Genomic DNA, 27,981 nt, shown 5'->3' on the forward strand with positions numbered 1-27,981 from the left:
CTGTTTTATAGCTTGCATTGACGTACATGCACTTTGTATTGTCAGAACTGTCTCCAGCCAAGACCAATCCATTGTTTTACATATAGACTCTTTCATATGTGGAACCAGTCGAATAGATTATACCACATATTTGTGATAGGCCATACTTGTGTATGTTTAGGTCACCTATGTTTAATTTATTTATCCAGCCTTGCTCTATCTTTTTTATTCTTTTTTTTTTTCTGCAATCGATTTTAAAAGTAAATGAATTGTATGTCATTTTAGTTGTACTTTTAAGGTCAAATCGACCGAAATAAAGATATTACTGACTGACTGATAACAATCTGGACAGTGAAATTATTCTTTAGAACTTTTTCCTGCAGGAGCTTTATCACAAACTCTTTCAGATCCTTTTCCTCCGCTCCCCCCGGTACATTTAAAAGTCTCCGGTTATTTCAACAAGAATAAATCTCTTAGCTCTCTATTCCTTCTGTCAGAGTTTGGATATGTTGTTTAAGATTCTCTATTTCCAGCGTATTTTCTTGTATCTTTATCTTTGCTCTCTGCATATTTTCCTCCAAGGTATTTGTTCTTCCTGCCAGCTTGTCCAATTTTAGCTTCAAGGACCTGACATGACCTTCAAATTTCCTCTGATTGCTTTCTGAGGTCTCAAATCTGGTTCTGATTTCTCCTTCAAATCCAGGCGGATCAAACCTAGGGAGTCAGATACTAGGCTAACTTTAAATATGGTTGCTTCCACGAAGGGTATTCCCTGAGGAGGTTCTTGCTCAGACCCAGGTTCCTACTAATGTCCTGCGGGACAACTGTTCTATAAGATTAATTGGTGGTTCAAGCCTATTAGCAGTAGGCAAATCTAAGGTTTGAACCACCAAATAGAAGGAGCGGCAAAGTAACAACAATATTAACAATTAGATATTGAAGTCCATAAAGAATCCAGATCCAATGCAAGCTTCCTTTTTTTATACTGTATCCAGTCTTTTTATTGATATACATAGATTTTTACTTTTTCATCTTCATTTCATTCATAATAAATTCTTCAAGAAGACATTCACAAAATGTTTTAAATGTACACTCCACAGTCTACGCTTTTCGTCCCTCATGGTACATTATCAGGGCTGTAAAGAAAAAGAACATGATGAGAAATTCTAAACTTCCGATGCCTAATTTTCGACAAAAGCTCAATACATTTGTTTGTTTGGTACATTTTCCCCCAAAACTATAAATACAAATGTTTAATGAAACGGAAGCCTGCTTATATACCACACTAATAAATGATTATTACAGTCATGTACCTGCCTATATAACAATCTACTTTCCCATTAATCTTTAACCAACCAACAAAAAGGTGGGTAAAACGCAATAATAGTCCACATTGAAGCCAGTTTCTAAGAACATCTTCATCAGGCATATTTAAGACTTCTTATTAATCCTGCATAGCCCTATAATTTACTGTACCAACTTTGTACTTTCCGAAATTAATTCGTCCTGAAAAGAATAGAGATACATTTAAAATATCTCTATCGGTGTACCCTTCTGTTCCTAATTTCTAATCCTGCTTTTAAATCCAACTGTACCACTCTATGTGATTACAAAGCTTACACTAAGGTTTGATAGGAAATGGACTGCCTCCTTCCCATACAACTCATATTGTCATATTAGGTCATATGCCTCACCTTTAGTCTTTAATATGGAGAATTTGTATTAGGGACTTTATCACTTCTGTCTTCTTTGTTACCCCTTCCGTTTAGTATTTCACTGGTGCCTATTACGTCGAAAAAACGGCATTATAATATACCCATATTACTGAAATGAAATTTCAATACAACCTAGTTCATTTATCTGGTTAACTCACCTAAAACATGGCTAATTCTGCTGTTCCATCATAAGTGATCATAGTTTTTCTTTATAAAAAAACAAAGTGAAGTGCCTCTATCGGTGAAAAAGATATTATGAATATCCTATACGATGCTTTGGTCTACTCCCTTAGTTCCCGGCCTTAACATAGTACATGGCGGCACGGTGCCTGAATAGGCTGTCTCCTTACACTTTACAGGTGATGTGGAATTAACATTAAGATTTATGAAGATTGGACTTCAATTGATGTGACTTACTAAGGATATTTTATCGTTAATAAGAGGTGAGAAGATTGTGTCAGTAGGAGGCGGGGAACTAAGGGAGTAGACCAAAGCATCGTATAGGATATTCATAATAGCTTGTTTTTTTACAGAGAGAGGCACTTCACTTTTTGTTTTTTTATAAAGAAAACTATGATCACTTATGATGGAACATCAGAATTAGCCATAATTTAGGTGAGTTAACCACATAAACGAACTAGGTTCTATTGAAATTTCATTTCGGTAATATGGGTATATTATAATGCAGTTTTTTGCACGTAATAGCCACCAGTGAAATACTAAACAGATGGGGAAACAAAGAAGAAAGAAGTGATAAAGTCCCTAATATAAATTCACCATATTAAAGACTCAAGGTGAGGCATACGACCTAATATGACAATATGAGTTGTATGGGAAGGAAGCAGTCCATTTCCTATCAAACCTTAGTGTAAGCTTTGTAATCACATAGAGTTGTATACGTGGATTTAAGAGTGGGATTAGAAATGTAGGAACAGAAGGGTACACCGATACAGATATTTTATATGTATCTCTATTCTTTTCAGGACAAATTAATCTCGGAAAGTACAAAGATAGTACAGTAAATTATAGGGCTATGCAGGATTAATAACAAGGAGGAAACAGAAACAAACGTCCGGGTTCGTTGGACAGTTTAGATAATGTCTTGTTTTAGTGTAGGACTAACGGGTATCCCCCTTTCCCGCACCCTCTGGTTATTTATTCTTTCTTAGAGGGGCATGTTTTCCATGAAGAAGGCAAAAGAGCTAACCACATATTCATACAAGAAAGAACATATTTTTGTGTACCAAAAGAATTTTTTGATGTTATCAAAATAGAGTTATCAGGTGGGGAGACAAGTAAAAGGAGTTGGTTTGGTTGTCTATACCTAGATTTTTGTTTCCATACAACAAACAACAAATGGACAATATCGTTAGACACAATAGTTAAGTAAATAAACGTTTTTTTCTGATTAAGAACATATCACTACTTTGGTTCGGTAACAAAATACAAGTTTTATTCCACAATACAATGTTATAAAAAACAATTCATTAAAACCATTATACAATGTACATATTCATCACAATGTTGTTAAAATACAATAAAAAAGTCACAGAATCAAAAAGGTCGACGCGGCGTTTCGGCTTTTTTTCTAGTATGCCTTCATCAGGACTGATTCTAGACAATTAAAATAATAAAACACATAGTTACCAAACATGTCAATATCATCTTTTCACATCATTTGTCTGTCCATTGTTGCTTCTAAACCCCTTGATAAAGATTTTTTCTCCTTTTCTTTTTATGTTACATTTTCAATTATACTATACGTTCTTACTCCTGTGCTATTCATGCGGTTATTTCTTGGAAAAATCTTACAAGAATCTTCCCACTGTTTGCCTTCCCCATGGATATGTATACTCCATCTAAAGTAGAGACCCCCATTCGCTCCTTAACTAAAAAAGAGAAAAAGTACCTCCTACAATCAGGTGCGTACCTTGTTGGTCCAGTTGAGTTTATTATCTCCCTGGATTGAACTACTTGGTTCTAAGAGAGATCCTTTTTTGAAATTAGGACTTTTGCTGCTTTGCCAATTCAATGTGTGCAAAGTTGCTCTGTCTCCTAAATAGAGAGCCAATGATTAATAATCATTTTCTATAAATAAATGGGTTTGTTCATTAAGGCTGCGTTTCATGACCTTACATTACATACCAACTCATGGGTTTAGAGGATTTCCATTACTTTCAGACCAGATTTGTCCAGTTTTCTACGGTACGAGGTTAGATGCTCTCCTTTTCTGCCTGTGGATATTCAATTACCTGTAGTAAGTGTTTTACTAATATTATTTTCTCTGTGCAAAAAATTCATGTGTCACTTTTTCCCACATACCTTAATGAGGCTCTATATTCGCTGTGTCTTTTGCTGCCAGGAGGAGCCACCGTTCTATATATTGAACCTTCTAGCTCTATCCTCCCTGTGGGAATTAAGTTGTATGAAGTGTCTTTCTTTTCTTCTTAAATTCTTTACACAATTTCTTTCATATATTGTCAGTGCACTCACCGTGGGAGTCAGGGTTATAGTGCCAAGTTCCCCTTTTCAATTGGGTAACGATCTCCCTCGCAGTGCCTGTCCTGTGAGGTGTCTTCTTCTGTTTTGTTGGGATCTGTATGGGATATTTCCTAAACGTTATAGTCTTCCTGTTCCATAAGTTAGTGAAGCTCATTCTATATAGCTCTATCTGAAATCATGTTCAATAGGGAATTTTTTGGTCTAATAAAGATATGACTATTTTGTCAGAGTATGAGTTCTGTAAGACTATATTGTGTTTGGGGTAATATTCGTTTCTATCGCATTTTATATTTATAACCCATTTATAAAACAAGACTAAAATTGGTAGAATTGGGCAAACTCTAACAAAACTGAAAAAGTTTTTTTATATACAAAGTCCACCTTAAATCAATTCCTGTAGTGGATAATTATTTACACTATTCTGGGTCCAACTACATCTATTTGGGTTTGTTTAGGATGCTGCCCGTATAGTCTGTTTCCCATTATTATATAAAAAACACTTTAGATCGGTTCCTGTAGTGGATATTCTATTTTCCCTAATCTGGGTTAACCTACATCTATTAAGGTCTGTTTAAGGTGCCGCCCGTATAGTCTGCTTACCGATATTTATGCAGTCGGCCTCCCTGCTCCTCTCTTCCTGGCAGCCCGTCCTTGTTGTCACACCGCAGCGTTTTTCGGAAATGAACGGAGTCTGCCGTGTGCTTGTTTAAGTATAATTTGCCGGTTCAACGGATTAATAACAAGTCCTAAATATGCCTGATAAAGATGTTCTTAGAAACTGACTTCAATGCGGACTATTATTGAGTTTTTCCCACCTTTTTGTTAGTTGGTTAAAGATTACTGGGAAAGTAGATTGTTATATAGGTAGGTACATGAATGTAATTATAATTTATTAGTGTGGTATATAGGCAGGCTACCGTTTTATTACACATTTGTATTTATAGTTTTTGGGGAAAATGTACCAAACGAAGAAATGTATTGAGCTTTTGTCGAAAATCAGGCATCGGAAGTTTAGAATTTCTTATCATGTTCTTTTTCTTTACAGCCCTGATGATGTCCCATGAGGGACAAAATGCGTAGGCTGTGGAGTGTACATTTAAAACATTTTGTGAATGTCTTCTTGAAGAATTTATTTTGAACGAAATGAAGATGAAAAATACAAAAATTACGTCTATCAATAAAAAGACTGGATACAGTATAAAAAAAGGAAGCTTGCATTGGATCTGGATTATTTATGGACTTCAATATCTAATTGTTAATATTGTTACTTTGGCGCTCCTTCTATTTGGTGGTTTATATTGTTTCTTCAGTGGCTTAAACTGTGGGCCACGAGGATTTGAGCGCAGCAAGGTTTAAGTGAAAACGGTTAGAATGATAAAATAACTCACAGGGCGCACAGGTCTTTCCTTCATCGTTCAAGAAGTAATAAATCTAAGGTTTGGTCCACCTCTTCCTCATTGGGGGTGTTCTCCTTCCCTCCTGCACTCTGAGTCTGTTCCATCTGTGTAAGGTACTCCAGTTGCACTGCAGGCCCCCTCTGGGTAGTTGCATCAACATATATTCGATTCTTTCTGCTTAGCTTCCCCTAAAAATTAGTTCAAAGAAGTTTATTCACGTCTAACGGGTAGACTTCTTATGTGACTGGTCACCTGGATAAACCTGGACAACTACAAACTTTCCTCCTCATGTTAGAAGCCTTACTTGTGTGTAGCACCCATTTGGGAACGCCCCTCAACCAAAAGTGACCCTTTAGTCACTAGAGCGCGCAAGTAAGGCTTCTAACATGAGGAGGAAAGTTTGTAGTTGTCCAGGTTTATCCGGGTGACCAGTCAATAAAAGGAGTCTACCCGTTAGACGTGAGGTATGTAACTTACTGCTCAGGAAGTGTTATTAGTTAGCTTAGGTACACCTTCGTCTTCCTGCACTACTGAACTGGGTTTAACACCAAAGTTTTGGGTGATATTGGTGTTAGAATAGTTGGAAACTGTAGACTCTTATTGGCTTCTAGTACCCTCACTGTCTCTGTAATTATTTCTGCTGCTAGAGCTAATTATGAAACCTCACTGTGTATCTGGGAAACCTCAGCAATCTCTTGCGGTTGATTAACTTCCGTATCCCATTCTGTAATTAAATACTCTTGGCCTCTCCTAGAGGGTATGCGCGTGGGTGGTCCACCAATGTTCCCTGCTTCTTCGGCGTTCTCAGGGCATGGTCGACAGGTGCTGACTATGCCAGCTTGCCCCCTGAATGTGATTCTTGCGGCCGCTGAGAGTTCCAGTGCAAGTCTGGGGAAGTGATCTGTGTACGCAAAGACAGCATCCAAATGTAAGTTTTCTAGTGCTTTGGAGGTAAATTGTATTCTTACTTTACTCTTTGCTTGCTAAAAAACATAAGAAGTTTGAAGAGGTCTTTGACTCTGCTGCATCTGTCGAAGATGTCTGACAAGACGCTGGAGCGTCAGCACTCCAGGCCCTGTGAGTCGGCCGAACCTGAACTCTGATCCTGCACGCTTTTCCAAATTTCCTGAAACCAGAGCGACTCCGTCGAGCTAAAGGAGATCTATGAGGCCATGCGCCTCATATTTGAGAAACCTTTCTCTTCTCGCGTGACTTTGGGCCTCATTGGTGCAGTAGTGGCCCCTACTAGACCCATGCTGACGGATTCGCCCTCGTCGCCAGTTGGGCCTCATTGATCCTTTGCTGGATCTAGAGCAGGGCAGCCAGCGAGACCGAGACCTTCCTCAGCACCCACTCCAATGCTGACGCCCCACGGCAGCGCTGCCCCCATTGTTATTCCCAACTCTACCATCGAGCCAGATGGCTTTAGTCCGATGCTGACTCCGGTGTCGACACGCTCCATGCGTCCTGTAATAGGAGCCAATGCCTTATTTGTTTGATAGGCCTGGAAAGGGAGACGGATGGGAGGCGTCTATATGCCCTTATAACTACTAGCTCCCAGAAGAGTAATAGGAAATAAACAACTGGTCAAAGGAACTTGCAGAAGTCGGTGAGTTAGACACCTCACCTGACACTGGCCTGGTCTCTCCTCAGATCATGGCTATGGAGGAGGGAGCCTCTCTTCCAATGATGGTGCGTGGGGTGACCGGTCCTGAACCTTACGCTACCTTTAGTGGCAGGCAAGACAAACATATTGATGGAGGTGCTTCACCCAGGAGTCTCCCTTTCTGAGTTCCTAGTCTCCTTCAATGAAGCCCTTACAGATGTCCTACTCTGGGTCTGGTCCAAGCCCTGCACAGAGGATCCTGTGCGTAGGGCGATTGTCTGCCGCCATCGCCACCCCCCTCCTTGGGAATCCAGTTTCCTTGCCCAGCAACCCACCCCGGAGAGCTTTGTGGCCCGAGTCTCCACATACAGAATTAATACCGGCGCAATCACTACTGCTCCACTGATAGAGAATCCAAGAGGCTAGATAACTTTGGCAAGAGAATGTTTCCTCCTCCCAAGCAGGCCAGCCAAGCCGTCATGCCCACTTAAGGTGCAGCCACCGCTCTTCCTCCCTCGACGTCAGGGGTGCCCTGCTCTGCCCTAACAATCTGGCTGCACTGCAACTGCAATACCAAAAATAAAATGATAATAATATTCTGTTATTATCATTTTATTTTTCGTTTGCACTGCTTTGAAGCAGTGGGGCAACGCTCCTCCACCTTAGTGGAGAAGCCACCCCTGGTTTGTCCTCTGAGGCAAACCAGATGGGAGGCAGGATACACTACCACCGGCTCTATTATTAGTCTGTGGCATCAGACCGCGGGGTCCTACAGATAGTCTAAAGAGACTACAGCCTCCCCTTTATAACTACCTCACCACTCATCCATCCACTTATGTCCAGCTGACGGAGGACCATCTCTCCTTGACGAAGTGCAGGCTCTCTAGGTCGAGGGAGCCATAGAGAGGGTACCTGCATCAGAAGTAGGTCACGGTTGTTATTCCTGCTACTTTCTGGTCCCAAAGAAAGGATGGAGGACTTTTTCCTATCCTAGACCTGCACCTTCTCAATGTCGTCTTGAAAAAGGAAAAGTTCAAGATGCTTAAGCTGGCCAAAGTTCTGTCTGCTCTGGACCTGGTAGGCTGGATGGGTGTGTTGGACTTGGAGGATATTTTCACATCCCTGTCCTGTCTGCCCATAGGCATTACCTGTGGTTCACGGTGGGCCAACAGCGATTTCAGTTTGCAGTGCTCGCTTTCAGTCTTGCCAATGCCCCTCAGGTGTTCACGAAAGATATGGCGGTCATCGCAGCTCATCTGCGGAGGTCATGTGTTCTAGTCTTCCACTACTTCAACTATTGCCTTTTGAAGGTGGTGTGTTGTACTGGCTGCTGGCAATTAACCCAAGCAATGTCAATCAAGTACACATCAATTAGGATACTCAGTAAGGAGAAACACACACAAATAGCAGATACAATTTAGCTTCAATAAACCATTAATATTGATACATATATAAGCAATGATAGTTGTACATTTGGCAGAATGGTTATAAGTATAATGCAAAACTAATACTATAATAGAGAAAACTAAGATCACTCACAATGCAGTGGGTCAAAGCACAATAGTAATTTGGAAATCATGAGCAGCACAGGAACGTCTAACCTCTCAACCTCTGGTGCTAACTCAATAGCAAAATAGCTGCTTATGTGGTTGAAATGAGGAACATGTCACAATGCACTAAACCAAGCACAAGAGTAATTCTGTAGCACAGGAGAATGTAATCTATCAACTAATAATGTTAATCAGTACAATGCAAGCACAGTGATGGTGAAACATGCATTCTGATAGATACATCTGCCAGTGGATTCCTCACCTTGTGAATATTCCCTGCGCAGTAGCCAATCAGGAACTTTTGTAGCTCACGACGGCGAGGTCATGGACGACGTCACAGAGGGTACGACTCCGCTCGCGACCCCACTGACGTCACTGGATCCATAATAGGGCCTCGTCAGCGTGATGACGTCAGTTCCCTTTTTTCCGCCGTCGACGCCAACGGTTTTTAGTTACTTTGTAATTTCTGGTGTTCTCGTCTGTTCTTCTTGTTTCCTTTCTAAAATGTCGGGAAAAAAGTCCGGTTTCAAGTCCTGTAGAGAGTGCGGGAAGCAAATGTCCATCACTGACCTGCATCAGGACTGTGTTTGGTGCTTGTCTTCCGATCACGACGTCGAAGAATGTGCGTGCTGTAGGAAGATGAACCCGAAGGCATTGAAGGAAAGGGAGGCGAAATTGTTTATGGCCAAGATGAAGAAACAAGCATTTACAATGCAATGGTTTCGCCTTTTGAAAAGTTTGAGCTATTGGCATTGTAAATGACAAAATTTATATTTATGTGTTGGTTTTGAAAACAGATAAATAAATGGCATTGTCATTTACAATCCCAATAGTTTAATCTCTGGCAAATGCCACACAAAAACACACAGACCCCCACACACACACAGACCCACACACAGACCCACACACACCAACAGAGCCCCACCCACACACACACACACACACACACAGAGCCACACACACAGAGCTACACATACAGCGCCACACACACAGAGCCACACACACAGAGCCACACACACAGAGCCACACATACAGCGCCACACACACAGAGCCACAAACACAGAGCCACACACACACACTCACCCACACCCAGAGCCACACACACTCACCCACACCCAGAGCCACACACACACACTCACCCAGAGCCACACACACACACCCACCCAGAGCCACACACACCCACCCAGAGCCACACACACCCACCCAGAGCCACACCCACCCACCCAGAGCCACACACACCCACCCAGAGCCACACACACACTCAGGAGAGCAAGCACAGCCAGGGGGCAGGGAAGCAAGCACAGCTAGGGGGCAGGGAAGCAAGCACAGCTCCTTAGTGAGTTTAGTGTGCAGGGAAATAAAAGATGAACCCTGGGGTCTTGTTTGTGTGACTCTCCAGCTGACAGCAAGCAGCACCCAATAAGGCACGGACAGCGGGAGTGGGGCGGGAAAGGCACGGACAGCGGGAGGGAGGGCAGGAAAGGCACGGACAGCGGGAGGCGGGCTGGAAAGGCACGGACAGCGGGAGGGGGGGCGGGAAAGGCACAGACAGCGGGAGGGTGGTGCGGGAACGGGCACACGGACAACAGGAGGGGGGCGGCGGGAACGGCCACAATCAAAAGCACTCACCTGGACCTGGACTCCTGGCGGCGGTCAGCCGCGGAATGACCAAAAGAAACATGGACGACCAAAAAAATAAACCCTGCCCACCGCCGCACTGACGTCCTAAAAGGAGCTGGATGAGAAAAAATCTCAGGAACGCCCACGAGTCGCCTCGCAGAATGACGGACGCCTCTGTTTTCCAATGGCTAGCCTCCATTTATGGAGCTAGCCAATGGGAAACAGAGGCGGGACAAACATCCATACTGTAACTCAAAAGATTTCGCCCTGCGCGAATGTCTACTGCGCAGCTTTCGGCGAGGCGAAACCTAAACATGTGTAACTGGTGCTCATCCTGTTTTTAGATTTTCCAACTCTTCCCTAGTTGAGACCCCTCAACGCTGCAGCCACTAGACTCAAGAATATTTTTGATATAAATCAGTTGGGATACATTCTTTTCAAAGAGCGAGGGGTCATGAAGCATACATGTATATACATGAATTTGTGTATGAGGAAAAGAGAAGAGCTTAGTTAACACACATGATTACTATGCCGACCCAATTTTGTACATAAACTGTAAGTTCCTTGGGGGAGGGGTGGACTGGAATGATCCAGGCGGTCCAGTCTGACATCTAGGACAGCCTGTGCAAAAGAATCTCACATTTTAAAGCCCATTTCCTGGTGCTCTTGCTTGTTCTGTTTCTTGAGGCACCTCTTTTATATTGAAACATTGCAGATTTGAAATTCCACTAAGTTTTGCAGCATGGTTTATTTTATTTTACTTTTGTACTGGTGTTCATTTCTATCCACCCAATAAAGTCTAGTTGTTTTCCTGACTCTCGCTAGTCCATCCCCGAGCGTGTTTCCGGATTGGGTGATTTCACGTCCTCGATGTAGACACTCCCACCCCGGAAACGGGTGATATTTCCAACTCTCCTACTTATACCTGCCTACCGGGGCCAGATACCATCTTCGGGATCCGGTAACTGAGGGAGATTGCAGGTTTCCAGTGGGTGCCTGGCGTCGAGGGCGTAAGTCGAACGCCATCATCGTGGATACTAAAAGCTAAGTACCGCCTGTATGCAAATAGTGGTGAAAAGTGTCTTTCTATCCCTAAGGGTGTGCCGAATACGCCACCACCCCACTCCCGAGATCCATGGTGTGATCGTTTCTCACCACCCAAGTGAGAACATCTTTTATTCATTTTTTGAAGCTGTTCTTGTCTTTTGGGGCCACTGGCCAATTTGGTCCATTGATCCCATGATACACACGCGCCTCTCATATGGTTCATTGAACATGTGTTTGTCGCTATCTTTATCTTTATCTTTCATAGATTTACTTAGCACTTTGTGAACCCACTCCTGGTGCTGATAAATACCCCCTTGATAAGGTTGGGTGTTACATTTACCGTTAAAAATACCGAACGGTTGTCCTTTAACAACTAGAGCAATTAATTTCACCGACTTGACCACAAGAGATATACCTCTGAAATGAGAAATCTAATTGTTTGTTTTGTCTCTTTTATGTATGTCTTTGTGCATTTTAATTTTTCGGTCTCTCTAATCCAGAGTACCAAGATGGAATTTTCCTTCTTTTGCACTTTTTACATTTTTCACTTTCACGTCCCTAGGTTAGGGTGGGCCTTAGCATGCTCACACCGCCGGAGTTTAGTCCACGCATGATCCTGATGAAAGCCTGGTAAACCTACACTGACTATGGCAGAAACATGTTGACCCACTTTTAAGTTATCGGAAATAGCCGAACAATCTATTTGGCTGATTTTCTTACACATTTTTTTTTAATATGTCCAATGGATCAAACAATAAATAATTTTTTAAACAACTTAGACATTTTTAAACTTCACCATCACATCCATCACTTAGCACTCCTCTCACAATACCTGCTCCGCAGTAAATCTGGTGTTGTAGCACACTGGGGAGGCATTCGGCCTACCCCAGTGGGGCCCTATGATGAAGCATGTCACCAAACATGTTGGTGAGTGAGGACTTTTTATGCAAACCAAATTAGCGTTGTATATCCATACTTTCCCTGCTCTGGTTGTAATATTTAGAGTCTTTACACTCGTTTTTTGTTTGAAACAGTATAGTTGGGGACTAAGAGTGTATTGTTACGTTCTCCCTGCCTCTCTTTTTGTTGAATTGACCGCGTTTGACCTCCAGGAAGGAGAACCTCCGACGTTGGACCGATATCCTATAATCCGAGTAGATGTGAACCTCTGCATTCTCAATCAACCGTGGGCCCCAGGTCCTCGTGACCTGTAGTAAGTGGTCGCTGTCACAGTAACTGAAAAGACGTGCCACCACTAGTCTGAGAGGGTTACATGGTTGGGGGGGAGGGAGGGGGGGCTGGACTCTATGGGCCTGCTCTACAGAGAAGAACTTGGAGTGCTTGCCCTGAAGGATAACTTCTGAGAAACAGGTTTCCAAGTACAGTTCCATACTTTGTCCTTTGATGCGTTCCGGTAGTCCCACTAAGCGCACATTATTCCTGTTCGATCTGCCCTCCTGGTCGTCGATGCGGTTCCTGAGATATTCCACCTCTTCCTGCAGCTGTTTTATGTGGCCCACCAATGCGGACACAGATGGTTTAATAGAGGCTATCATCAATTCTACGTCCTCCATTCTGTCCTTTAGTTTCTTGTGGTCCTCACACAGGAATCCTAGCACAGCACATAGCGTATCTATTTTGAGGACCAGAGTGGACTTAATGACCATTACCGCCACCATAAGTTCATCAAAGCGGTGCGAGAGGTCCACTTGGGGGGTGGGCTGTCCTGCCGGAGCCGAGCCCTGATTGTCAGGTGGCGGGTCCTGTTCTTCATTAGTGTGTGACTGCTGCTTATCCGGTCTGGATTTGCCCATCGTGGCAATGATGGTGCTGCACAGGCCCCACGAAGAGGAGAGGGGCAGTCGTGTTGAACCATATGCCCACGCAGCGCTGCAGCACGTTTCAGTCAGGGAGAGCGGCACGGTCGCAGTGTGGTTCGCTCGGCCGCACCCAGTCTCGGGGCTAGGATATGTGTGTCGGGAGGCTCTGTTCCCTACATCGCCGAGGCGGCCCCCAGTGCCATGCAGTGTTGCGTGATACTGTTTGTAGTCCGACAGAACAGAAGGATTGAGGGCACTGTGTTGGCTTTGTAGCTTCTGGAGACGAGCAGAGTCTTGATGAGGCCGAGCAGGGGCACTGGTGCCTGCCCGCGTTGGTCGCCAAGAGCGACACCCGATGCAGTCCTGAGGGTTTGCCGCCTCAGATTGATTCACATTACACCGTTAGCTCATGTTTTTAATTAGTTTGGCCCAATGTTCACTCATATATGGATAGGGCAGCTTAGTCGTGTGGTACCAGTACTGCAGACAACCGTGGCGTTTTGGGGATAGCACTGTTGCGCCAGGCAATGGCCCGTGTCAGGCCTGACGGTCCTTTTGATGCAATTAGGCCTTGCGGGTCTCGTGGAGCCGGCAATGTGCAGGAGGCTACATATGATTTCCACTACTCGGGTTGGGGGTGCCCAATCCCTCACACGGGCATCTTGTGGCCAGGCCTAGAGAACGGGGGCCTGGAAGCATGTTAGTTCGATACGGCCTACCTGATGCGGCAGATAAACCTATCTCAGCGATGCAGCGGGGGATGCCTTCCCCATGTGCCTTGCGTGCACTTATGTGCGGCGACAGAACACCCAGCCGGCCGCACCATGCGGCGCTGAGCTCCGGGAGCTGCCGCGCACCTGTAACTCCTTGATGGCTGGCAGGATAGACCATATGCGCCAGTGTAAGCTCTGAGCAGCCTGCCGTGTCAGCGCTCTGATCTGGTGAGGAACGGCCGCAGTTACCCAGGTCGGGCTGCCATGTCTGCACCACACCGCCTAGAGACAATGGCAGAGTCCTGGGAGGAGGCACACAGCGAGCGCGGGACACCCAGCGGTCATTAACTGCTAATTTTAGAGGTTGCTGGCGATCATAGGGTGGCTCTGCTCAGGATATTTGGCCGTTCGATGTGGAGCGAGCTGTAGAAGCGTCCACTCAGGTCGCCATCTTGGACACGCCCGAGCTGCTTATCAAACTTAACCCCCAAGTTCTTAACCACATCTGATTGAGGGAGCAAGGGGGAACACTCTCCGCCCAACAAGTAGACCAATCAAAATGGGAGTCCAGGCCAAAAAGGAGGATTTGGCCTTCTCTCCATTACACATCAGCTGGTTCAGACACATCAGTGTGAAAATTTCATCCAACATTGCTTAATGAGGTAAGCCATCACTGACATGAAAAGAAGGGAACCTAATCTCCTTTCTTTTTTATTCTTCAGAGTGAAGCACTGCTTTGAGAGATGCGAGGGGTGACTTGGGAAGTCTAGCAGAGTATGTTCACAATTTCACAACTGATGTGAAGTCATCAGTAAGCACAAAATGTTTGATTATTCTAAGAAAATGGAGCTGCTTGTGGGCTATATTGGTTGGTGTTTGGCGTGTGATACTATTCCTGGTGGAAGATTGGCAAGGCTGTCCTTGAAGATTTACCGATTTTATTATTTTACACTTTAATTACATTAACAGTTCAATAAAGAAGATGATGACATTGTTTACCCCTATGTTTAGCCACAAGTTCTGGCTTTTACTGCTGATTACTTGTTTCACCTCAGAACTTACATCGAAGTGACTTTGTGGTTAAAAACTGGCTGGTGTGAAATCCACCTAAGGGGTTAGACTCACACACTCACTGGTATACTTGTTCGTAAAAATGATTTAACCGTTTAATGGTGCTGATTGGCGATTCCTCCTGAGTATGAGGATAATAAACTTGACTATGATGCGCTGTCCCCAGGATATGGGAGGCGTCCCCAAATCACACTCTGAAATCACTTAAAACAATTATTCCAAACGTGTGATGTTCTTTTAGAAAATTATTTTTATTTTTTCAATTTACTTTTTATGATTTGCTTTTTTTAAATTTCTTAAAGTTTGTCATATAACATAAATTCGCCCAATGCATTTCGGGCATTGTCCTTCATCAGGGGCTCAATCTGGCAAAAATAGAAGAGACTTAAACTAAGTTTTTGTCTAATACATAGATCAAATCTCAAACAGCAACTATAACCCTTGATAGTAAATATAGGTAAATGCTTGTGTGTCACCAATAAATCTAATGTAACATGATTCTAAATGCTGCATCCAGTGAGTACATGCCTAATCAATACTCATAGAATTAGTGAAGTGTTAAAAGCACAACATTAAGATCCGATTTCACTAATTTCAGTAAACACCAAGTGTAAAGTACACCTTCGTCTCTCCACTGTATCGTTGATGTTAATGAATGCTAGCTCTATTCCGCCGTTCGATGAATTAATCATACTCATGATTTACAAACATCTTACATGCCTATGAAATGAGTTAGAGCGATCTGGGGGAACCGATAGCTGATCTGACTCCTCATGTCTAGTGAAAAGTTAAACATGCTCGTGACTTGACATCAACATGCGTGCTAGTAACACTTACTCAAACAGTATAGGTTGTTTACCAATAGGTCAAGGGCCCATTTTTGAGTTGTCGTATTTCGTGAAGATATCGGCCTAAATAACAACATAAAATGGCTGATGCCAGTTTAAGTTAGAATAGTGATTTGATTGATTGTGTACAATAGAGTTCCATAACTCCACGGAGGTAGCCTGGTATGACCTAAACACAAATTTTGCTACCAAGGTCCTTCAAAATTGCAGGTACTTCAACAATATTTCTTTATATAAGAAACGCCACTCAAGGATATGGTATTGCAACTATACGTTTTTGACAATTCTGATGAAGATTTGTGTCGACATTTATCAACAAATGTAAGCACTGATATAATTTATGCAGATTAGATATTGATTAATATCTCCTGATTCGTTATATTTACTTCTTCTGTTATCCATTGATAGCATGAGTGCTTATCATCTCCAGAAAGTGAAGGAGGAGAAAAAAAAGAGTTTGGAACAACGACGTCTCCGACTTCAAAATCTTTTGCAGGAGGAAAGGGATTTGCTTGAATCTGAACTTAAGGAATTACAACAGAACAAGGAGACCTATTTGGATACTATCCGAGAGCGTACAAATGAACTGAAATCTGCTCGCGAAGCGAGGAGAAAGCAGGTAATGTGTTCAATGCTGTCTCAGAAATGTGAAGTTATCCTGTAGTTGGTAAAATTGAGATACAGTTTGCATCACATACCTAAGGGGTATTTAAGCTTTTGCCTCCATGCATATGGGAATAACTGCTCATTAAGCAGACTTGCTGGGCATCTAATATAATATATATATATTTTTTTTCTTGAATTCTTTTTATTGAAAAAAATTGTCACAGATCAACAAAGCAGTAAAGACATTAGCTCCATACCAACCAAGTGGCATCAATCACATTGTAGATAGATGCAGATACAGAGTGGTATAAGTCCCGTAGTGGGCCAAAAAGTGCATTACAATATACCCCATGGTTAGTACAAAAAGGAGCTATGGAGTAGCTGAACATTTCAGCGATCCACCTTAAAATTGCAGTTAGAGCAAGGTATTAAAACACAAACAACAGTATATAAACAGCATATAAACAGTTGAGCAGGTTGATTTGTGATTGTCCATGCTTAGGAATTCCCTGTGTCCATACAGGAAGGTAGGTAGAGGTTTGCAGGATAGGGACATGTGACGAGAGGAGAGTGCAGGCCAGGGGAAAGCAGGGGACGTGTCCCGCCCATCAGCATCGTGTGTTCTCTATTCAGGATTAGTTCAGTCGAAACATTGTACGCGTCTTAAGTGTCAGTAATTAATCAAGTGTTGTCATATGTGGGCAAAACAGGAGTCAGTGTCAGCAATTCTATGTGTCAAAAGCTCCATGGCCATGACATGCCAGAAACGGGTGAACCTCTGAGCCACCAGGGAGGGGGTTGAGGTCTGCTGCCAGTGAAGTGCTACGAGCTGTTTAGCAGCGGCAAGCATGTGGCACGCAAGTCGCCAATCTATGTGAGTTATGGCCACCAGTTACATTGCCTGAATCCCCAGGATAGTGCTGCTGTATGAGGTAGGAAGGGGAAAGCCCACGACACCCTTGACATGGTCCAAAATGTCCTTCCAATAAGTAGAGATGACAGAACATGACCACTAATGTGTTGTAAATAGCTTGGAGAAGCACTGCAGCGCCAGCAGAGGTCGGATGTAGTGCGATAGATGGTACGGAGGCGGGATGGTGTATATCATCAGCCTAATATAATTTTTAATTAAACAACAGGGGGTGGTGATGGACAGAGTTTCTGAATTAAGCAGAATACTCTCACCCAGTCAAGAGATCAGGGCTTAATCCAACACCGTTTTTTAGCTCACTGCACCATCCCAGCTCAGAATCTGGCTATATGCAAATTAGATTGTCCCTGGCCCAGTGCATCATGGGAACAGGGCAAACCGAACTACCAAGCCAATTCTTTCACTGGGAAGGAAACAAGCTTCCGGGGACCGGTTTCTGGCATTTCAGCCGTCTTCGGCCCGGCTTGCTTGAATCCTGATGGTGCAATGAGCAAGGGACTCACGTCTGAGTATACCCTTCCACGCTTATGGTGGACAAAATAATTAAACAACATTGCACCATCAGGATTCAAGCAAGCCGGGCCGAAGACGGCTGAAATGCCAGAAACCGGTCCCCGGAAGCTTGTTTCCTTCCCAGTGAAAGAATTGGCTTGGTAGTTCGGTTTGCCCTGTTCCCATGATGCACTGGGCCAGGGACAATCTAATTTGCATATAGCCAGATTCTGAGCTGGGATGGTGCAGTGAGCTAAAAAACGGTGTTGGATTAAGCCCTGATCTCTTGGCTGGGTGAGAGTATTCTGCTCAATTCAGAAACTCTGTCCATCACCACCCCCTGTTGTTTAATTATTTTGTCCACCATAAGCGTGGTTGGGTATACTCAGACGTGAGTCCCTTGCTCATTGCACCATCAGGATTCAAGCAAGCCGGGCCGAAGACGGCTGAAATGCCAGAAACTGGTCCCCGGAAGCTTGTTTCCTTCCCAGTGAAAGAATTGGCTTGGTAGTTTGGTTTTCCCTGTTCCCATGATGCACTGGGCCAGGGACAGACTAATTTGCATATAGCCAGGTTCTGAGCTGGGATGGTGCAGTGAGCTAAAAAACGGTGTTGGATTAAGCCCTGATCTCTTGACTGGGTGAGAGTATTCTGCTCAATTCAGAAACTCTGTCCATCACCACCCCCTGTTGTTTAATTAATATAATTTTTAAGCATCAGTATTTAACTTGTCACAACATCTCGGGCTACAAAATGCGTATGAACCGTGACACACGTTGCCATTTTCTCTTGGACTCTTTTCACAACTTTTTATACTTTGTAACTGTAAAATAAACACCACTGACGTGTAAAATATCTGCCACTGCTAACAATGGCATGAGCATTCTTGAAACTCTGCAAACATAATTAATGAGTATAAAAATTTTACTGCCTGTGGGCAGAGGTGTCCACTTGGTGTAGAGTGTTTTGTCAGTCTCCAAAACGTCAAGCAGACTGTGCAGATAATGTGTTCTCTAGTTGTGGCAGGGAATCAAGTAACAGTGGTTTAGAGCATATTTAATCTCAGCCATGTTCAGATGTTACAGCCTTAATGAAAAAGTCTAGCATTTAGTGGAATCAGAAAGAGGTTGGTGTCTGGGAAAGTTACGTGGTCCTTTGCTGGACTGTGCTCTGGGTTCTTGGTGTGTGTGAATCAGCTGATCTTTAGCTGTGCCTAACAATGATTTAAGCCTGCTTTAGAACTAATACTGAGATCTATTGGGCCCTTCCAGTAGCTCAAATAAGAGCAATGCAAGAGCAGAGAGAAACACTTTTCCTTGACAGTGAAAATGATCACGAAGAAAGTATATAAGAGAAAAGTAAAAGCACAGGACAGGTGCACATGGAAAAGGCTGACACTTTTTAGCAGTACCAGACAAAAGCCTCAATTTCTGAGCAGTGTTTGACCCAAAATCCACTATTAAGAAGGCTTTGGAATCAGATGTGGCAAAGGAATGACCTGTTTAAAAACCACTCTTGTTTATAGCAAGAAGAGCAGTGTGGCCAGATGTGTAAACCATAAACTTGAAATTCCTGAAACAAATTAATTCAATGGTCACTTACTTCACAGCATTTTTTTTTAAAAGGGGATCTCTTTTCAACATATAGGGTCTTTCGTCCAACTTACTGGTTTGCCCTAATTGCAATACAAATATATGGTATGGGAATGGAATAATCAATCACTAACTTAATATTCGTCCAAATAGATTATAGGTTACTTTAAAGTTCACTCTGTCACTTTTTGCTGCCTTATATCAGACTGTCATCATATATGCCCATCCATAAACGTGTTATACCGTTTTTATCAAGAGATGTGGAAATCAAGGATGAAAAGACATTTTATGCTGTAAGCAAATTTTGCTGTACAAATCTAGAAATATTTGACGTGTGCATGGCAGTAGGAGTAAGAACAAGTGATAAAATCAATGCAGGTAACACCACACTTTATTGGGCTGAGTCTCTACTTTTCGAAACTGTGTAAGGTTGATAGGCATCAGACAACCCAAGTGTAAATAACTGCAACCATTCTACTAGACATATTACTGTGAAAAAATACCCCCCATAACCAGTCTTCATACCTGCATTACAGACAAATTCCCGTAGCAGGCTGGAAGCTCATCCATAATATTATTAGGAGGAGACTGGGAACGCAGAATGGTGGGAATTTACCATTGGACATATTGTTCTCTTCTAGCGGATCTTCATCAATAGTCATAAACACTGAGTTGTCCTACATATGGACAGGATCCAGGAACACTTTATGAATAATATGTGTGAAAACCTTTCAGTAGAAAAGTAAGCTTAAATAAAGAAGAAGCTGTCTTTGCAGCCTATTTATTAGTATGCTAAAAATGTTATAATTCTTTTTCATTTAAATAAAGAAGCCAGATTAACCAACTATTCGCCACATTAACAAAATGGACTGAAAACCTCTATTATAAACCTTTTTCAAAAAGGAGAAACAATGAGTATGAGGGGCAATTATAGCAGATTATCTGCTACACAAATGAGAGCAAAAACTAGCACTTTGACGTAAGGGCCTCACATTTCCTCCTGTGTCTAATTATGCCTCAAAGGTGACAAAGCATTTAATTTTTATTGAACGAAGATGGGTAAAATACTGCATGTTGTCCTGTATGGAGAGGTGGTGGAGTCGCTTTTGGCTTTGATAAGAATTACCCTGGAAGAGAACTAGAATTAGAGTTAAATTAATTTTCTATCTCTTCCTAGTGACCCTCATCAATCATGCTGAATAGAATAAAAAGCTCATCCTACCAAAAAAGGTGGACAAGAAAACACAGCTGTGTTAACCATCACCCAAACAATCAAAACTGATTAGAAATAATGTTTGTAAGTGATAGAGATCTGTCTCAACCACAATTACATGTAGGGCTTACTTAGTTAAACAGTAGCGAAATGGTAATGATAGTGTTAACCCTTCATGATGGGTGGGCCTCTGGGCTGCAGAGGGAGACACATTTCCATTCATGTATTTCCACTACCACACCTGTGCTCTACCTAAACCCCACCCAAAGGTATACATTTTGTGGTTGAATATACGAAAGAGGACCTGTTGGGTGGGAGAACAGGGTATCTAAAGGAAACATTTCACGGGGTAAAGTGAGATAACAGTTGAAATGGAAAAAAAGACCATAAGGACCGTGTTTGCAATAGAGGTATTCAATAACCCATTGAACTGGAAGTGAATAGCAGCTTCTTCAATGTAAATATGTAGAAAATGCGTGCACACTTCTTAATTCATGTTTCTTAGAAGATGCAATTTGTAATGTTCTACGTGTTTTTAAAAGTAAAGAAACAGTTTCAGTTATCTATTGTTCTACTAAAAAAATCATTAGTGACAGAGAACAGGATTGACATATCATTATCTTGTAGAAAGCATAGCAGCATTGCATATTGGGGCGACAAGGAAAATTAATTTCACAGCAATGTACATTATGACTGCAGATTATTCCTTTTGCTATTGAAAGCGATGTTATGAAGTGGGTATGAAGTTACATAACAAACAGAATACATCTTAACATACATAGGTTTCCATTGCATGCTTTCTGGCTTACAAGAAAAACAAACCAAAACAATATTTCTAATGCACTTCTATGCAACAAAATGAAACATTGCCCTAGCAGGGAGCCACGCAAACTACTATTTGGAGGACATATTAATTGGCCACTAGGAAAATCTTAATCAACATTTTTATAGCAATAACAATAATTGCCTTTCATTCACGTTGGCCTTCTTATGTAACACAATACTACTAAAAGTAGCATGGTAGCCCAAAGAATACACTAGACTGCCTATGTAATTTTCAGATTTACTACATGAACACCTGAAAGGCCCATTTATGGTCACATGCTAAATGAACCTTATAAACAAATACATAATAAATAGAATACATCTTAATCTACATAAGTTTTCTTTCCATGCTCTATGGCTGACAAAATAAAACTGTGCCCAACAAGCCAAACAAAAACCATCTTCCTTATGTACACCAGTGCAACAAAATGGAAAAGTGACCTAGCAGTTAGCTACACAAGATACTAGGTGCCTGGTCAGGCGCTGAACATGGCGGACGTGCAGTGAGAGTACTCCCATGTCGAGCCACATAATCCTGACATTTCTGAATATAGGGGTGTGCATCCGCGTCCATTGAGGGACACCCCAGATATTATGCGTACCACGTAAAATTCGGATGGAACTTTGCAGGATCGTTTTGGTCACAGATTTGCGGCAATGAGACGATATGGCCTGACAACGTGACAAAAAGAGTGACTGGGCCGTGGGCGTCACCAAGAAGCAGTGCTGTGAACGAGACTGGCACTATAACATACTGTCGCATCTGAGGATGTCTCTGGTCTGGTGTGGCGACGGGTCTGGGCACTGGTTCCATAATCACTGTGCTTCTAGGAACGGGCCTCCAGGTGAGGTGAAGCCCCAGCACTAAGAGGAAAACTGCTGCCAACAGGTAAGAGGGACACTGCCGGAGTAGGGCGGCCGGGACACAACTTTAGTCCAGAATCAACGCCCCTACAGCAGAGAACTAACCTCTTTGCCCTGCAGGCGATCACAGGGAGGTGGCTGGAAGATCGGAGGGACCTGACTCCCCTCTTACAACCTACATAAGAGTCTGGGACACAGGAGCCTGGGTCGGGCCTATGGAAGTGGGGCGGCAGAGTTAACTAAACAGGATGCCCACATCTGAGAAACACTTAACTGTACAGACTGAAGAAACCTACAGCAGACCCCACCGAGCTTAAGAACTACCGCCCCATCTCGCTCCTCTCATTCCCCGCCAAAGTCATAGAGAAGACCGTCAACAGTCAGCTCGCCGCCTTCCTTGAGTCTAACAATTCCCTCGACCCCTCACAGTCCGGTTTCCGAGCCAACCACAGCACCGAGACCGCCCTCATTGCAGCCACAGACGACATCCGGGCACTGCTCGACAACGGGGAAACAGTGGCCCTCACCCTCCTGGACCTCTCCGCAGCGTTCGACACAGTCTGCCACCCCACCCTTGTACAACGCCTCAAGAACGTCGGGATACAAGATAAGGCCTTGGATTGGATCATCTCGTTCCTCACCGGAAGAACCCAGAGAGTCCGCCTCCCCGCTTTCAGATCAGAGGCCACGGAAGTCATATGCGGCGTACCACAAGGACCATCGCTCAGCCCCACCCTCTTCAACGTCTACATGAGTCCCCTCTCATCCATCGCATGCCAACACAACCTCAACATCATCTCCTATGCAGACGACACCCAGCTGATCCTCTCCCTCACCAAGGACCCAACCACAGCCAAAACCAACCTACACAAAGGGATGCAAGACGTAGCCGAGTGGATGAAGAACAGCCGTCGAAAAACTGAATTCAGACAAGTCGAAGTCCTCATCCTAGGATCATCCCCCTCTGCCTGGGACGACTCATGGTGGCCCCCGGCCCTAGGCAGCGCACCCAAACCAACGGACCATGCTCGCAACTTGGGATTCATTCTAGACTCCTCCCTCTCGATGACCAGACAAGTTAACGCCGTCTCATCATCATGTTTTAACATCCTACGCATGCTCCGAAAGATCTTCCGATGGATCCCCACCGAAACAAGGAAGACTATCACCCAAGCACTTGTCACCAGCCGACTTGACTACGGAAACACCCTCTACGCCGGAACCACAGCCAAATTACAGAAAAGACTTCAACTTCAACGCATTCAGAACGCCTACGCTAGACTCATCCTAGACATACCCCGCCACAACCACATATCCGGCCACCTGAGAGACCTGCACTGGCTCCCCGTCAACAAGAGATTCATATTCCGTCTCCTCACCCACGCACACAAGGCCCTCCACTACCTAGGACCCAGATACCTCAACACTCACCTGACCTTTTACACCCACACCCGCCAACTACGATCATCCAACGAAGCCCTCGCCGCGATTCCACGCATCCGAAGAGCCACCATGGGAGGAAGATCGTTCTCCTACTTAGCGGCCAAGACCTGGAACTCCTTCCCCACCCACCTCCGTCTTACACAGAACCACCTCTCCTTCAGAGAGCAACTCAAGACCTGGCTGTTCGATCAGTAGCGAACCCCACTCCCTTAAGCGCCTTGAGACTCTCTGGGTGAGTAGCGCGCTATACAAATTTCTGACTTGACTTGACTTACAGCGCCAGCAAAGAAGACCCAGACCACGAGTGACTGAGAAGGCACCGGCATGATCAGGAAATTACTTTCAGCTGTGCTGTGGGGCCCAGAGAGCTGGAAAAAAATAACTCGGCAGCAGTCGCCTTCCTGTAACTTGGAGGTCATGCTGGCCGTCCCCCGGGCCTGCAGCTGCGAATTGAGCGATGCACTCCCTGGGGACCGAGCCCTGCAAGACGTGTAGCGAGGAGGCCTGGCAGAATGTAAACACTGCAAAGTGGACTTCGTAGACCCATAAGCATGGTAAGTACTGAACAACAAGAGGAAGACCTATTCCCCCCCCATATTAATATTTTGGGATCCCTGCCAGTGGCGAAAACAAAAGAAAACAAAAATAGTTTGGCACCCTTAAAATTGGGATAAAGCAGAACAGAAGGGGGGGTATTGTTGGGCCCGTCCTTTTGCCCTGGTGGCAGGCCGGTGACCGGTAGCAAAGGCAAGAGTCTGCATACAAACTGAAGGATTATACAGCTGAGGAGCAGCAGGGAGGCCATTGCCTACCAGGTCTATTATACAGACGCCTGGCTTGGAGGAGATGCACATTGCTGATCTGTAATTTGCAAGAGTGACTGAATATAGAAGGGTGCCTGGATACCACAACCGTCCCTCTCAACCATAAAAACACAGATGACCTCAGAGGTGAGGAGAGACGTATCAAAGGGCACCAGGATCATCCCCTCTTCCCCCCCCAAGAAATATATAAGTCAAGGACGACAATCCCAATTAGCAGTGCTAACTAAAACATGGGCTGTACAAGGGGGAAGCCAACGGAACCATCGGACAGTAGCACCTCATGGCAGAGTGGGATGGAGGGCCCCTCTACTGCACTGGTGGACAAATGTATACAACCCACAATCATGGACTCACCACCTGATAAACTTGATGTCATATTGCTGGAAATTCGAGACTCAAAATAATATATGAGCAGAAAAGTCACTTCTAGGAGAGCCTGGAGGCGGTTTGCGCTTTGTAGATGTCGTCCCGGAACGGATTCCTGGAAGGACGCAACAGAGCACTCTACACGGCTCACAGAAGTCACAAAAAGGGAAACAGCAACGCAACAAGACACCCCGCAAGCACATGGACAAAGCTCCTTCACCGGAACAGGTACTGGAAGGACGACAAGTGGCATACAAACAGCTGCAGCTCTCAAAGTTATGGAACCACCCTCCGCAGAGGAGTCCTCAGAAGACACTACGATGCACTCTGAGAACAGTTTGGCTCTGACCCCTTCCATTAGGCCGCAACTGGTGTATGATATATTAGGATGATGGACCAAGCATTGCACTAATTTGCAAAACAAACTTGGGGTGGTAAAGTATAATGTATATGAACTTATTTCCCAATAGTAAAAGACTAAAAAACTGAAAAGTTAGGAGTTATATGGTGCGATCTCATGACAAATATATGTCCTTAGCGTGGTAAACGGATACTATATATATGTCATGTTCCCAGGTAAATGCTTGTGCCCAATTTCGGATGTAACAACATGTTGATAACCATCACCCCATAATACCCTAGAAAACGTCTCTCTATGGCCCTAGGAATCACTCCCCACAAGTCAAGTAGCATTTCCAACCTGTTGACTGAGCTAATCGACGCGTTACATAGCACAACCCCAATTGCGAATGCAAGTTGTTGTTTACAGCTAATATAGCCGGGTTTGTCTTTGTTACTTTGGTTGGACACAGTTCTACTGTTGGACCTAGTATTGGGAAGTTAAGGGGTAGTTTGTTACTTAGTTCCCATGAAAGATCACTCACTAGCATGAAGAACACATGCCCTCCTTTAACCCATTGTGCATGAGATGTTAATACAACAACGCACATACACATATCACAAGAACATACAAAATAACCACCTGAATGTCTGGGGCTGTGTTCTGTTCATAAGAAAAAACAAGAAGATGATGGACGGATCGCTAAAACTTTTCAGACACTCACCCTCAGTCACAGATTTGGGTTGAATCCATCATCATTCTGTAGCTCACTTTGCCACCGCAGTTCAGACCCAGCTATATGCAAATCAGTCTGTGTCTCATGGGAATAGTCCAGCCCGAACTGCCAAGCCAGGTCTTCCCTGAACCGGAAACGAGCATCCTGAGACATGTTTCTGGGTAACACCCTTCATCAGCCGGGCTAGCTTGAATCCAGTGGCATAGTGAGCAAGGGTCCCACGTCTCGGCATGTAGTGTAGTTCTTATATTCCCAATAGGCTCTGTGCATTGGAATAATACATCCTATAGATTAGATGTAGAACTGAGGTCGACTAGGTCTCTATCGAATATACTAGATTTAATTGTGTGTGCCAGCTAGCTCAGAGGTCACTAGAAACTTTCTCGAATTCACAAGAAGGGATTAGTCTCTGACAACCACATAAACATGAAAACTTCGTTTCCCTAAGATAAAACTTATCTTCAGAGTCGTGGAAACAATAGATAGATATTTCACTCAGTTTTGCATGCTTCGTTTCACTAGAGGTGCAGAGAAAGTAGAAAGACAGGCGTTTTCAATAAAAGGTTTTATTGAACAGTCTTCTTTCTCAAGCTTAAGAAATGAACTGCTACAATCGTAACACAGTTTGTAAAATATAATGCGTACAGTATAAATAGTAGAATGAAATAATACTGTAAGAGCATTGTATGGTTCCTAAACCATATATAAATACATACATAAATAACAGAGGCTAAAAGTACTCAACTGGTGATTCTAAAATACGCTTACCCCAGTGTACCTAACCTAAGCGTAATACAAGGGAGGAAATAAGTGAGGTGTAGCATAAATGTAGTATTCTTTTGCCAAGAATCTGCTGAAGATTTCTTTAATGGTCTAATCCGCTCCGTACCCTAGTTTAGAATGGAGAAGGCAGGTCTCGGGACTCGATTTCCCAACAACCCGCAAGGGTAGCTTGGAAACACTGGAGCTGGATTTCTCGGCAGGAGAAAAGACAGCGTCTCTCTCAGTGCGTCTGCTGGAGGGTCAGCTTCCTTCGGTACTTGCTGTAGCAGGGCGCGTTGGGCTAGTAGATAGTCGAACTGCTCCAAACCACGGTGTGTTTGCTTGGGCGAGTGTGGGCATATTTATACCTTGAAGGTGCCGACTTTGACGTAAAGGTGGACATAATAACGTCACCAAAGAGCCTCAGTTCTTTAAAAAACTCCATGAGTTCTTGGATAAATCAATATTCAAGCAAGGGGAAGTCCCCGACTGCTGAAGGCCGGTTTTTCCAAGAAATCGTTGTGGATTTTCGGAACTAGTGGAAGTAGCCCTGCCGTATTTGGATTGCATGAGCTATACCTAAATATGGTTATGTTTTCTATGCCTATATAAGGATATGCTGATTTATACCTATATAAGGGCATGAATCGGGAAACTTACAATAGGGTCCTAAAATGATACATAACACCCACTCCACGCTATTCTGTTAATCTAAGAGTAAATACTAAAACATATAATCTAAAGCATGTGTTTACAACCCCCAAAAAATCATATAAAATGCATTTGAAATGGTTGCACATGAAAAAATGAGCATTTTGTATAGTACACATTTAAAGGAAATGACTTCATTGTAAGCATATGATATGATATTAGCAATGCTAACTGAATGAATCACGAAAATTACATTTATGAAATGGCTCTTAGTTACAGAAGAAAAAAGGTTCGAGACCGTCCCATAGCAGAATATACAAACTGTTTTAGTTTGTGGATTACGCTAATATTGTTTCTAGGAAGTGTTCAAAGAATTCTTGTTCTCTAAGAATAGTTCTACTTTAAGAAGATAACTTCTGTGCCAAAGTTCATTTTGTTTTTTGGAGAAAGTCAAATAAATCGGTCGTA

General features: G+C 43.5%; 1 protein-coding gene across 1 annotated transcript in view; it reads left to right on the forward strand.

Annotated features, from left to right (window-relative positions):
• Positions 1 to 27,981, forward strand: part of TCHP (trichoplein keratin filament binding) — a 343,197-nt gene that overhangs the window by 36,973 nt on the left and 278,243 nt on the right. Inside the window, exon 3 of the mRNA XM_086943123.1 lies at positions 16,277 to 16,487. Within this exon, the coding sequence (XP_086799249.1) occupies positions 16,277 to 16,487 (211 nt within the window). The remainder of the gene's footprint in view (positions 1 to 16,276; positions 16,488 to 27,981) is intronic.

Source organism: Lissotriton vulgaris, chromosome 11 (genome assembly GCF_964263255.1).
Source record: "Lissotriton vulgaris chromosome 11, aLisVul1.2, whole genome shotgun sequence".
Classification (NCBI taxonomy): domain Eukaryota; kingdom Metazoa; phylum Chordata; class Amphibia; order Caudata; family Salamandridae; genus Lissotriton; species Lissotriton vulgaris.